General features: G+C 53.7%; 1 protein-coding gene across 10 annotated transcripts in view; it reads left to right on the top strand.

Annotated features, from left to right (window-relative positions):
- Positions 1–12,461, top strand: part of CCDC33 (coiled-coil domain containing 33) — a 90,451-nt gene that overhangs the window by 25,200 nt on the left and 52,790 nt on the right. For all 10 annotated transcript variants that reach the window (XM_042941428.1, XM_042941431.1, XM_042941430.1 and 7 more), the window contains 5 exons: positions 289–405; positions 3,611–3,702; positions 4,551–4,671; positions 10,690–10,819; positions 11,449–11,582. In XM_042941428.1, the coding sequence (XP_042797362.1) occupies positions 289–405; positions 3,611–3,702; positions 4,551–4,671; positions 10,690–10,819; positions 11,449–11,582 (594 nt within the window). The remainder of the gene's footprint in view (positions 1–288; positions 406–3,610; positions 3,703–4,550; positions 4,672–10,689; positions 10,820–11,448; positions 11,583–12,461) is intronic.

Below are 12,461 nucleotides of genomic sequence, written 5' to 3'. Positions count from 1 at the left end.
CTCCTGGCTCTCTGTCCACTTACAACCCAGGCCTTGTTATCACATCTTTACAGAGAGAGCAGGCAGGCAGTGGTCCTTGTGAGGGCGATGAAATATTCAAATAGAAAAGGGAAGATTTATTATATTGATCTTGGAAGGGCTCGCAGGGACCATGAGCTTTAATTATCAGCTCGGAGCCCCGGTGGAGCAATGCCAAGTGATTGTGTGCAGAGGGCTGGATTTATGGCCAGGGTCTGCCCCTTAGTCACTCTCCTTCTTGTGTGTCTTCTTCCCTTGCCCTGTCCCCAGCCCACCCAGTCTGGGAAAGCTGAGGAAGCCACTGCCAAGACCCAACTGTATGTGACCATCATTCGGAAAGGCAGTTTCTTCCACCGCGACATCGGCAGCAACCACACAGCTCTGGAGGTGCCAGGACTGGAGCAGGGGGTCGGGGGGGGGGGTGAAGGGGCAAGCTTGGAGCAGACCCCAGGCCCTCCCCTTGGCCACCTCTGGTTAGCCTGACTTTGTGGGGCGGGGAGGGGTGTCTGGGGAAGAAATTAAGAAGGAAGAATGCAACAAGGCCTTCCAAGAATAGCCAAAGTACTTTGTGAAGAACCCACCCTGGGATGACGGGGATGATGGGTTAGGGATGGAGATGAAAATGACGCCTAACCTTTTCCAGCACTTCCCAGGCATACAGTCCTGCTCTGCTCCACACAAACCAAGCAGGGAGGATGGAGAAAGGGAGGCTCCCAAAGCCTTATGTCTGTTTGAATCTCATGGGGGGTGGGGAGGAAAAGGCCCCCCACCTTGGCCCACATTCCCTTCCTGTTTCTCTCCTTTTCTGTCCCACTTGGAGTAGGGACCCCTGACCTACAACCCCCAAAATTTTAGGGCCTCCCCCTCTTCTTTGAGTCCTATTTCTGAAGAGGTTTGGCTGGCCTTCCAATTAGGCATTCATTCATTCATTCATTCAATAACTACTTACGGAGCCTCCTCCAGGCTTGGCTCAGCTTAGACCTAGCTGGCACACATGATTCCCCAACCTTCTATTTCTCAGCTTTTCAGCAGCTTCAGAAAGATGGGCAATGCTCTGGAAAGATGTCCAGGGACCTATCCCCCCTCCCTTTCCCCTAAAGCCTTCAAACTTCCCAGAGATGACAGACTTAAGTAGTGTTGGCCTGAGTATGAGAGGGGGACCTGAGAAGGCCCAAGCTCTGGGCTTCCCCTGCCCCAACGTGGCTGATCTGACCCACCCCACGACACTATAAGCCTGGCAGGACAAAAGTGTTCTTTAGTCCCATTTCACAGCTGGGGACACCGAGACTTGGAGAGTCTGGTATGGAAGTCCAGAGCTCCTGACCCACATCTCTGCTTCCCCACAGCCACCTTGCATGCCAGTGTATATCAGACCTGTAGGTCTGTTATAATCTCCCCCTGTTCTAATCTCCCTCCCTTTTCCATCATGTTCTTTCCTGAGATCTGCCAGCAGTACACACACACACACACACACACACACACACACACACACACACAGAATAAGGAAGAGTGGTAACAGCTTGGCCTTGCTGTTCTCAGGCCCCACCCCACAGGGAGAAGACTGTACCTTTAAAGACCTGGCAGAACCCTTGCCTGTGGGAGTGGGGGGTCCCCACTGAGGATCTTCCCTACTCCCACCCCAGCCTCCAGACTTACCTGGGAGAGTCTCAAGCACCCCACCTACTCCGCGGCCCCAGCACAGATAGATGCCCCCCTTCCAGTCCTGATAGCAGACTGGAGAGCACAGTGGGAAGAGAAATTGCTTCTTTTACTCACCGGCTGTCATGAGCAGGTGCACCTGGGCAGCTCTCTCATTCACACCTGAGCATATAGCACTGAACAGGTGTAAATTAGCCAGCACCCCCTACCTCTCAGAGGCCTGCTCTCGGCCTCTCCACCTGTTAGAGTCCCTGTGTGCACCAGGGCCTGACACCTCTGCAGTGGACTCGCTCAGCCCAGACTCCCACCCCCACCTGAAGCTTGAAATGCCCGCATCAGATTCAGTCCTTTGAATGTGGGGAAGGGATTCAGTCTCCAGGGGCCCCAGTGAGCATTGATTGGCCCTGAGCACTATCTTAAGGCTGTATCAGCTCACAGCTGTGTGGAGTTGCTAGCCACCTGCTAAGATGGGTCCTGGCACAGGGTCCTAGGAGAGAATGCCCAGGGAGGAGGAAAGAGTATCCAGAACAAGCCCTTACTCCCAGGCACTCTCCTCCCATTGAAGGTCAGAACTGGGAGGACCAGGGACAGTCTGGTCCAACCCCTCAGGGTATGAGCTGGGATACTAAGGTCCGGCATGGAGCAGGGACTCGCCATGGTGACATAGTGACCCAGCTGTTGTGAGTGGGCCCTCAGCTGTGTTCACAGCCCCTTCTTTTTCCTGCTCTTCTTCCCATGTAATTAGGGCCCCCATCCACCCTCCAAGACCAGCTCAAGCCCAGCCCTCCCACCCTGCTGAGGTCACTTCCTGGCTCCTGCCCTGCCCTCCCAGGTCTCAGTGATTCTGTTTCTCTCATGCTCAGAAACACAATCAGCCTCTCCCTCCCCATCCTCTACTTTTCTCCTTCCTAAATGGTGCTCATTTATTCCCCAAACACATACTGGGCTCCTACTCTGTATCACATGCATTTGCTAACAGCTGGCTATACAGCAGTGAATGAGGTAGACATGATCCCTGCCTCTGTGGAGACTAGGTTCTAGTCAAATGGACACAATGTGAGCAAGAAAGAATTAGAACAAACACAGGCTATGATGAGTGCTAGAGAAGAGACGATCCAGGGGCTAAGAGAATGGGGTGGGCTACTTTAGTAAGGTCACAGAAGGCCTCCAGAAGGTGGTGACATTTAAGCTCTAAAGGAAGAGAAGGAGCCAGCCACTGAGTCACTGGGGGTGGGGGTGGGGAATCTAGGCAGAGGGATCAGCGTATGCAAAGACTCTGAGGCAGAAACAAGTGAGTATGCTGGAGGTGTGAGACAAAAGAGGCTAGAGCCAAGGACTGAGGGATTGGTGGAAATGTGGGCTGAGGGCAGACAGGCCACACATGCAGGCCTTGACCATGATGGTTAGAATTATAGAATTCATTCTAAGGGCAGTGGGAAGAGGGTCATCTCTGGGTCTCAAGCAGGAGAAATAACATGATCCCATTTATCTTTACAAAAGTGGTTTTTGCTATCATGTGGCAAATTGCCTGAGAAAGGGGATGGATTGGGGGCCAGAATAGAAGCAGAGGCCACTGATGGGGGTCAGAGAAGTAGAAGAAGCCACAGGAATCACAGCTGGGGGGAGTTGGGGTGAGGACTGAGGGGCTAGTGGGAACCCATTTGGTGGGTAAGGGGTGAGGGCCAGTAGCCAGATCAGGAATTGCTTGGGTTGGCAATAGAGGTATGGGGGGACAGAATCTGTGTCTTCTCCCCCTGCCTTCCCAATGCCTAGCCCAGCGTCTGAAGGAGAGTAGCCTTGAGCAGAGAACCAAATGAGGCAGATGGAGGCAAAGATGATCTCATTACTGGGGAGAAAGATGGTAGATGGGTTGGCCTTGTTTCTGAGAGGGCCCAAGGCCACCCAAGGCTCACTTGCCTCCTCTCTTCCCCAGGTCTTTCTCCGGGGAATCAACGAGCCCCTGGTCAACAACCCTGACCCCATGGTGGTCATTGCCAGGGTGGTTCCCAACTACAGTGATTTTAAGTGAGTGGGGCCCACACTCACTTAAGGAGGGTGGGGAGGGCAGAGGACAGAGGAGGGGAAAGGCTGTCATTGCCACATGATTCCAGGAGGCCTAGAAACCTACCCTCCCCAAGGCCCTTTAAACCTTCCCACTGGGTCTGAGGTCCCAGGAAGGTGCTCTCAGCCCCTGGAGAGGGGTGGCTCAGAACTCTCTGGAGAGCAGGCTGCAGGGCAGGCCAACATGTGGAGGAGGAGAGGAGGTCCTCAGCCCCTCCCAACCTGATGCGGTGGGTATGGGATGGGGAGGCAGAGCTGTCTGCCTCTGTCACTGCCTCTGGTGGCCCAACAAGACTCAGCCACACCATCTGTTGAGTTCTGATGACCTGTGAACACCCCTTGCTTGTTGGAGAAATGAAGATGACTGATTCACTCATTCCCAGCCCTCCTAAAGAGCTCAGCACATGCACACACCCTGAATCCTGCCCTTACAGCCTCCGTGCTCCCCACCTTAAGCCTAAACCATGGGGGTGGGTCACTCTGGCAAGGACTTCCAAAGGTGAGGCATTTTAAAGATGGGCCAGCTGAGGCATTGAGATGTGGCCAAGGCCACAGTGAGCCATGGGGAAAGGAACCTGGGAGTTGCAGCCTATCTCCTGACCAAGATGAGCTTTCCCAAGGCTTGGGCCAGCAATCAGGAGGACCATCCATCCCCTGTCCTGGTGTCCAAGCCACTGCACCCTCCTCCTCTCTCACATCAATCCAGGGTCCGTCCAAGCGGGACCCCATGGCTTCCAGGCTTGGGCAGATAGTCAAGAGTACTGGGCATCTGTAGCACTCATGGGCTGACCCCTGTCTCCTTGCCTCCCCAGGGTCAATCAAATGAAGCAGAACCCAGCCTTCGTGGGGCTGCCCATCACCCCACTCCCCTTCCCAAACCCGTCTCTTCTGCACTTGGATGTTCCTCGGGTCAGCCAGAACGGGTGTCCTCAGGTATGGCTCCTTCCCCCACACACCCTGTCACTGGCTCAGACCTCTAGTGTCTCACCCACGTGTCCATTCATTCATTCCTTCAGTCAGCGATTCCCTTGACTATTAAGGAGTTTATTGAACCCAGCCATGTACCCAGAGCCATGCCTGTCTGTGCTGGGGAGGAGCTGCCCTCGGGGCACTCTTGGTCTGCAGAAGATAGGCATCACACATAGGAAAAGGTCAAACATCAACACAAGGTAATATGTAATCTAATAACAAACCAGGAGGGACTGTCAGAGCTATAAAAATCAGAGAAGACACAAACGGACAAATATTATCTGATGCCACTTATATGAGGTTCCTAGAGTAGGCAAATTCATAGAAACAGAAAGTAGAATGGTGGTTGCCAGGGGGAACAATAGAGTATTATTGTTCAATAGGTACAGAGTTTCTATTTGGGATGATGAGAAAGTTCTGGAAATAGATAGTAGTGATGGTTATGCAACACTGTGAATTTACTTAATGCCACTGGACTGTACACCTAAAAATGGTCCAAATGGGATGGTTTATTTGTGTATATTTTACCACAATAAAAAAATTTTTTTTTAATTGGAGGCCATAGGGATATGAAGCCTGGGTGATTAGAGTGGGTATCCAGACAAAAGGCTCTTGAGTTTTCAATAGGGGAGGGTTGGTGCAGGGCAATAGAGAATAAGAGTACAAGAATAAGGATGGGACACACAAGGCATGAAGCACATCATGTCTGGAGAAGAGGGTAGTGTATTTGAATATGTTGGGGAGGGATGTGCAGACTGTGGCTGGGCTCCAGGCAATGGCCAGTTCAGTCTCTTCCCATAGTCTCTACTTCAGCGGGAGCTTGCCTCACATGGTGATCCCCATATTCCTGGGCCTTGAAGAAGACCGGGGTGCCTGGGAAGTCCTTCCTCCCATCCAAGTACTAACCAGGCCCGACCCTGCTTAGCTTCCGAGATCAGACGAGATCGGGCGCGTTCAGGGTGGTATGGCCGTAGACCTGGAAGTCCTTCCTGTTGTCTGCCCACCACAGTTCATGTCTGGCAGGGCAAATACAGAATGAGGCACCCCTTTGGAGCCCCAGCCTTCATTTAAAGGCAAGGACATTTGAAGGCTCAGACACAGGCAAGAGTGATGGTGTCAGGGAGGGGTGGGATGAAGGGGGACCCTGGGGACAGAGGCTTCAAACCCAAACCAATCCTCGGCCTGATTTCCCCAGAGTCATCTCACACATGGCCCTGCATTTGCCCAGAAAATTATGAACCAATCAGCAGGCAGTCCCAAGGGGCAGGAAGCACTGGCTGCTTTAATGAGGGAGCCCCCTCCCATCCCTGGACCCTCTCTGGCTGCCTTTGCTAATGAATCTTTGTGGGGGGGGGGGGGGGAGGTGCCCCTAGCTCCAAAGACTTGCCTCCTGTGCCCCATGCATGTGTGGGACTCAAGGCCAGGGTTCCAGTAATGGCAGGACACTTGTTCACTAGGCAACATGGTAGTTGGGTCAGGTTGAGAACTCACAGAGGTGCCCACGTACCAGCGGTGAGAGGACAGGGACAGGCCTCTGTGGTACAAGGTGGGGGTGGGCAGAGCCCTACCTCAAAGGGGCACCAGTCAGCAGCTTACACACACCCCTGCCGCAGCCCCTTTCTGAGTTGAGAGGTGGTGGTTGGACCAGGTAATTTCTAGGACCTGCCTCTCTGACATCTTCAGTTGCTGTGACTTCCCACCAGCTGCCCACCAAGCCAAAGCACCGTGGGCAGAGATTTGAGAGCCTGGCACACCTAAGTTCGACCCCCACCCCCACCCCACTCTGTGACTTACCAGCTCCATGAGCTCAATTTCTCCAATTCCAGATTCCTACTTTTACTGGGCTGTTAGGAGAGATTAAAGGAGTAACCTGTGCACGGCGCCCAAGCCCAGGGTGGAAGGAAGCTCAGTGGACCCCATCCCTTTCAGAGCTGCCCCTCCTAGTGTCCAGTGCCTCCTGAGGCCAGCCTGGCCATTGCCCTTGTTACATTTGGCTACAAGTAACAGAAACCTCATGGACTTAAGCTCTAAGGATATTTATTGTTACAATTGTCCAGGGGTCCCCATGTAGGATGCTGCCAGAATTGGTTGATGCGCCATCTTAGCGATGTCCTCAGGACTCAGGAGCTTTCCACCATCCCTGGATTGCCATCTTCAGGTGGCTAACAGCTCATGGAGGCAAAATATTCGGGGTACCCCAGACATGACCAAGACCGGAGAAAGAAGGAGCCTCCTCTCCTTCTCACCTGTGGCTTTTAAGTAGCGTTGGAAACCTCCCACCCGCAGCCCCTCCGCAGACCTCCTTTTTCGTCTCATTGGCCAGAATTGGGTCACATGCACTTCTCTCACAGCCAATCACTGAGGAGGGGTGTGGCATCATCGCCTTGCTGTAGCCGAAGTGCACAGGTGAGGTGCAGGGTGGCCGCCTGGACCAAAGCAGTTTCTGTTGGCTAGGAGGGAGGAAGGGGAATGGTTGAGGGGTAGGCGGCTCTTAGAGTCTGCTTCACCTCTCTCGGAGTCTGGTGATGACGGCAAAACTGGTGAGTAAAGAGATAGGTGGGCCCATAGGGCTGACCTAACTCTACCGGAGGGACATGAAATAGGGTGGGACTTTGGAATTACTCCTCCCCTGCACCCCGCACCTTTGGGGGAGGGCCACTGGCCAGCAGGCTGCTCCTGCCATCTCCTCCTGTCTCAGCTCCCATGACCAGTCGTTACCCAAGCTCTCATGGGGCCCCTTTCCAACCCGCAGACCTTGCCCTAGTGCTGGCCGCGTCTTCTCTTGGCGTGACCCACGGCAGCAGCCTCCACTTGGGCCCATCTCATTCAGCGTGTGAGAAGCAGCCAGGGCAATGCCTCCCCCAGATCGAGGCTCTTCCCCTGGATCCCTGACTCCTTCACTGACAGGACAAAGCCCTCGCTGGCCACCAGGTACACAAGGCCTCGTCCCCTACAGCCTCCTGTTTCACTGTTCCAACCCGCACAGCCTTTCTGTAGTCACTCTGGATGCCCAGCTCTTCTCCATGTTCGTGCTGTCCTCTCTGGCCTCCCAACTCTGCTGCACTCAGCCTAGAATGGCCTTCCTCCCTCAGATCCTCCTTTACCCTGTTCAGAAGTCATCACTTTCTCCTCTGACATCCCAGCTTCCAGAACTCACAACTTACTTAGGCCTCTGCATAGATCATAGCAGTGTGTGTGTGTGTGTGTGTGTGTGTGTGTGTGTGTGTGTGTGTCCTATCACCTAGGAAGACGGTGAGCTCCAGAGTGGACAGGGTCTGACTCTAGGTCGCCTGTAGGCCCTGAGCACCCCTGAGGTATAGAGCATGCAGGAGCCCCCAGTCAGCATTTGCTGAGTTCAACTGAACTTTCACCTCGATATCAAAGTATCCATTATCTCCTTCAGCCTTCACAACAGTCTTCCAAGGCATCGAGCATAAGACAGTTCCCAGTGGACAGTGACAGCTCGGTTCCAGTGAGGGGAAGGGACTTCCCGGAGGTCTTGCGGCAAGGTTGAGGCAGACCTGGGCCCAGAGCTAAGGCGTCCTGGCTCCCTTGAGGCCCTCCAGCATCAGCCACTGTGAGCTACTCTTTCTGGAATGGACAGAGCAGACAGTGGCAGGTGTGGGTGTGGATGTGGTGGGCCCAGGGGGAATGGAAGGAGGGCCCATGGGCCCATGTAATGAAGGCTCTGTCCCTAGGGAAGGCAGGTCTGCCTCAGTGGCAAGGGGTTAATGGCTTTGCTGAAGATTACAGCCGAGGGTTAATCACATCCCTTAATTCCACAGCCTGCCATGGCCTTTCCCATTAGCATCTGTGGTCAATGGCTTCCCCACCCCATGCCCTGCCCACTCCATACGTGCATGTGCACGCACACACACACGCATGCCACTGACACCTTCACCAGGGCCTTGGCATCAGACTGTGAATGTGATTAATCCTTGATTCCTTGCCCTTCCCCCTCACTCTGTTCATACACGGGAGAGGCTGGACCCTGTCTCCCCAGTTGTGGGTCTGAAGGGATCTTTCCTGGAGGACTCATCCTGGGAAACCATTCAGGGAAAGAACTGTCCTTACTGAGCAGTCAGACACTATTTCTTGCTTAGTAGGCTCCATTTAGACACATTAGTAGGCCCCAGAGAGGACAGCTAGCATCCATTAAATACCCCTCTTCCCGCCCCCCCCCCCCCGGGTGGGAAGCAAGGGATGGAGGCAGCAGGGGACTGAGTCACAGGTCCTTCTTGAGTGTCCCAGGGCCTGGCAGATGATCCAGGCTATGGGGAAGGCCCTCTGGCAGTCAAGAGAACAGGGTGGCTCTGGGATGGGCATGGTTTGGGGATCAATCCTGAAAGACCACTCCCAAGCCCCACAGAGCCTGAAAGCAGCTTCTCTAGCCTGGCCCCATGGCCAAGTGGCTGTCCCCAAGCTCCCTCCAGAGCCTGTTCTCAGGAACACTCCCATCGCCCCAGTCACTGCCCCTGTGTTCAGGACCCCTAGCCCCAAAGTGACTGCAGCTCATGTCTCCAGGGGCAGGGGCCAAGGCAGACACAGCTGAGCCTCAGGCCGGGCCTCAAAGAACCAGAGCAGGCACATTAGTGTGACAGGCATCAGGGCCCTGCCACCACGGGGGGAGTGGACCCACACTGATATTTCGAGATCCTGCATCAATAACTCCCGGAGCCAGCGGTGCATTTGTGCTGACCTTTCTGAGCACTGACTGATTCCCGCAGGGGAGCAGGAGGTGGGAGCGGCCGCCACTGTTGCTGACAGCCCCTGGCTGGGGACAGAGGCAAGGCAACCTGCCGGGGGTCCGCACCAATGACCCCAGCCCCTCCCTGTGTTGGGACCATGCAGGGCTGCCTGCTGGGTGTTCCAGGCTGATGCCCCTGTGTTCCATTCCCCACTCCCCATTTTCCAGCCTTTGCAGATGCCAGGACTCCTCTACCTGGAGTCCCTCCTCGTTCCAGGTGTCCTCCACCCTTGCCACATTTGCTGCCACACGGACCTTTTTCTTGGGCTGTTTTCCCAGCTGGAAGCCCCTCCTCCTTCCCTTCACCCTGCCATATTTTACTTCAGAGCCTTCCTCTGGTCCTTCGTCCTGCAAGACAACTCTGCTGACCACCTTCAGGAATGTCTCATCTAGCCCCTTATTCTGCGGCCATAGTCAATGCTGTCTTGTCTCATTGTTTAAATAGTATTTGTGTGTGCTCCAGCTGCGGACTTAGTATGCTATCAAGTCCCCCAGATGCCCGTTGGCATGCCCTGCAGACACACCAAGGCTCAGGTGTGCAGACCTGCCGTAGCATCTGCAAAGGCCTGGGGAACCTGTGTGGGGCGGAGAGGGGCTGGTGACAAGGGTAGAGGCCATGTCTAATTTGGCATCTCTGATACCACCACAGCCTTGGGTGTGAATACTAGTGCGACTTTTCAGGAAAATAGTTTACCAGCGATCAGTCAAATGCCTTAAACGGCACATCCTTTAACTCAGGGTCTCCATTTTGGGTACTGAGGAGATAATTTGAGATACAGAGATACATGTCAAAGAATATTCAATGCAGTGATAGTCTAGGAAAACATGGGAAGGGAGAAGCCAGGGCGCTTGGACACGAGAAAATGTCCTGCAGCTATGAAAATCGTGGATAACAGGGTTACCTGTGACTCTGGATATGCTCAGGTTTTCATGGTGAATGAAAAACATAAGATGTTAGGATGACAATTATATACAAAATAGGCTTCAGAAAAAAAACTAGAAAGAAATGCACAGGCTTAGGATAGTTGTCTTTAGTGTGTAGGAATTTAGCGTTTTTCTTTTTAATCTTTTTATTCTTCTGTATTTTCCAAAATTCATGCCTTACACGTATGCTGCTTTGGTAATTGGGACAAACGTTTGTGACATATATAGACACACATAGATGGATATATCTGGACATCCTTCATTTGGGAGAAGCTGTGGGCTCACCACCCACTCCCACTGCCTCCTTTCAGCTGTCCAAGCCTGGGGGACCCCCGGAGCTGCCCTCATGGAATCAGTCCTTCCTCTTCCAAGGCCGAGACGGAGCCACCAACTTCTCGGAAGACACAGCCCTGGTGCTGGAGTTCTACCCCTCGACTTCCAGTGAGTGTGCTTGCCAGGCCAGGGCAGCCGTGCATCAGGACATATGATGAAGGGGTGCTCAGACCACCTGCCTCTGCCCCCTGCAGGGATGGGTTAAGGGGACCCAGTTCCTAGTGCATGCAGACAGGTAGAGGAGCACCTGGCAGCCTTCCTTGTCCTTGTTCCATGGCACGGGCCAGGATACATGGGTCCTATTCCTGTATTAGATCCATGCATTTTTATTGAACCCCTGTCCTCTCCCCATGTACCTGTCAGCGAGGAGGGAGGGATCCCCCAGGGCTCACAGACTACAGGAGAAACAATTCAGAGACCAGATGATCCAAGCCTGAGTTCCACCTTCAGAGAGTAAAGCCCCCAAGGGCAGAGACAAGGGAGATCCATGTACACACCCCGAAACCCAGAATATGTTTGGAGTTTGGCCTGGAACTCAGGAAGCCCTAAAGAGCAGAGGAGGAGGATCCTTGTGCAGGGCAAGGCCAGGAGACAGGAAAGAGGCTGGCAGTGAAGGATGGGAGAACTAGATGTCGGGTACCAACAGATCGGGCGCCTGGTGGGGCCTCAGATGCTGGGATCCGAGGAGTCTGGGGTGGGGGCTCTGGTGGGAGTCCCAGCTGGTCCTCCCTCTACAGTGAAAGGCAGTGAGCCGTGGACCCTCAGCAAGCCCCTGGGCATCTCCGTGTTGCCGCTAAAGAACCGTTTGTACCGCAAGATGCTGACAGGGAAAGGTCTGAATGGGCTGCACGTGGAGAGGCTCCCCATCACTGTGAGTCCCCAACCCTGAATGGAGCTCGTGATGGGTGGCCTGCTCCCGCCCCTCTGCACCCTGCTCCACCTTGCCACACTAGCACAAGTGAATCTGGCTTCTCCAGCAGCTTCCACCAGGGCCCCTACCAGGGAAGCCAACCACTGTCATGTGTAAGGAGCTCCCCTGAGTTCCTGCCCCAGCAACGCGAGCAGAAGTACAGGGAGCCCCCATGGGATGGTGGCAAGAGCTCAGTCCTTTAACCAGCCAGACCTGGGTTTAAATACTGACTGGCCCTAGTTCTCACTGTGCAACCTGGGGCAAGTTTCTTAGCCTTTCTGAACTTCAAAGTGCCCATCTCTAAAATGGGAACAACATGCCCATATAGGATCTCTCTGTATGACAAAAGAGCCAAGGGTCCAGGCTCTAGAGCCTGACTGTCTGGATCCAAATTCCAATTCCACCCCTTAACAGATTACATCACCATGGGAAAATTAAAGTTCCGGTGCCTCAGTTTCCTTATCTGTAAAATGGGTTCATAGTAATAGAATTTTTCTCCTAGGGTGCCTGTGAGATTTTTTTGAAGCAAAAGTATTTAGAAAGTAGAGTATTTAGAACAGAATAAATTCTCATTAAGAATTAATACACGATTACATCATTGCTTATTTCTATGCCACCTTTTCCCCTAAAATACTTCTGGCCATTCTGACATAATAGACCTCAATAAATGGGAGTTTCCCTACTCTGCCAGGAAACAGGTCTGGAAGTGCCAGTCGGGTCTACAGTGGAGTTGGGAAGGGAGGTTTGAGGCAGTGAGGGTGAACGGAGGCAGGGACCAGCTCCCACCTCCCTCTCAGGCCCCGGGCAGAGCCCCTAGCAGGCACCTTCTTGGACAGTCCA

This window comes from Panthera leo, chromosome B3, assembly GCF_018350215.1.
Source record: "Panthera leo isolate Ple1 chromosome B3, P.leo_Ple1_pat1.1, whole genome shotgun sequence".
In the NCBI taxonomy this organism is placed as follows: Eukaryota; Metazoa; Chordata; class Mammalia; order Carnivora; family Felidae; genus Panthera; species Panthera leo.
This window is presented reverse-complemented; position numbering and strand designations above follow the sequence as displayed.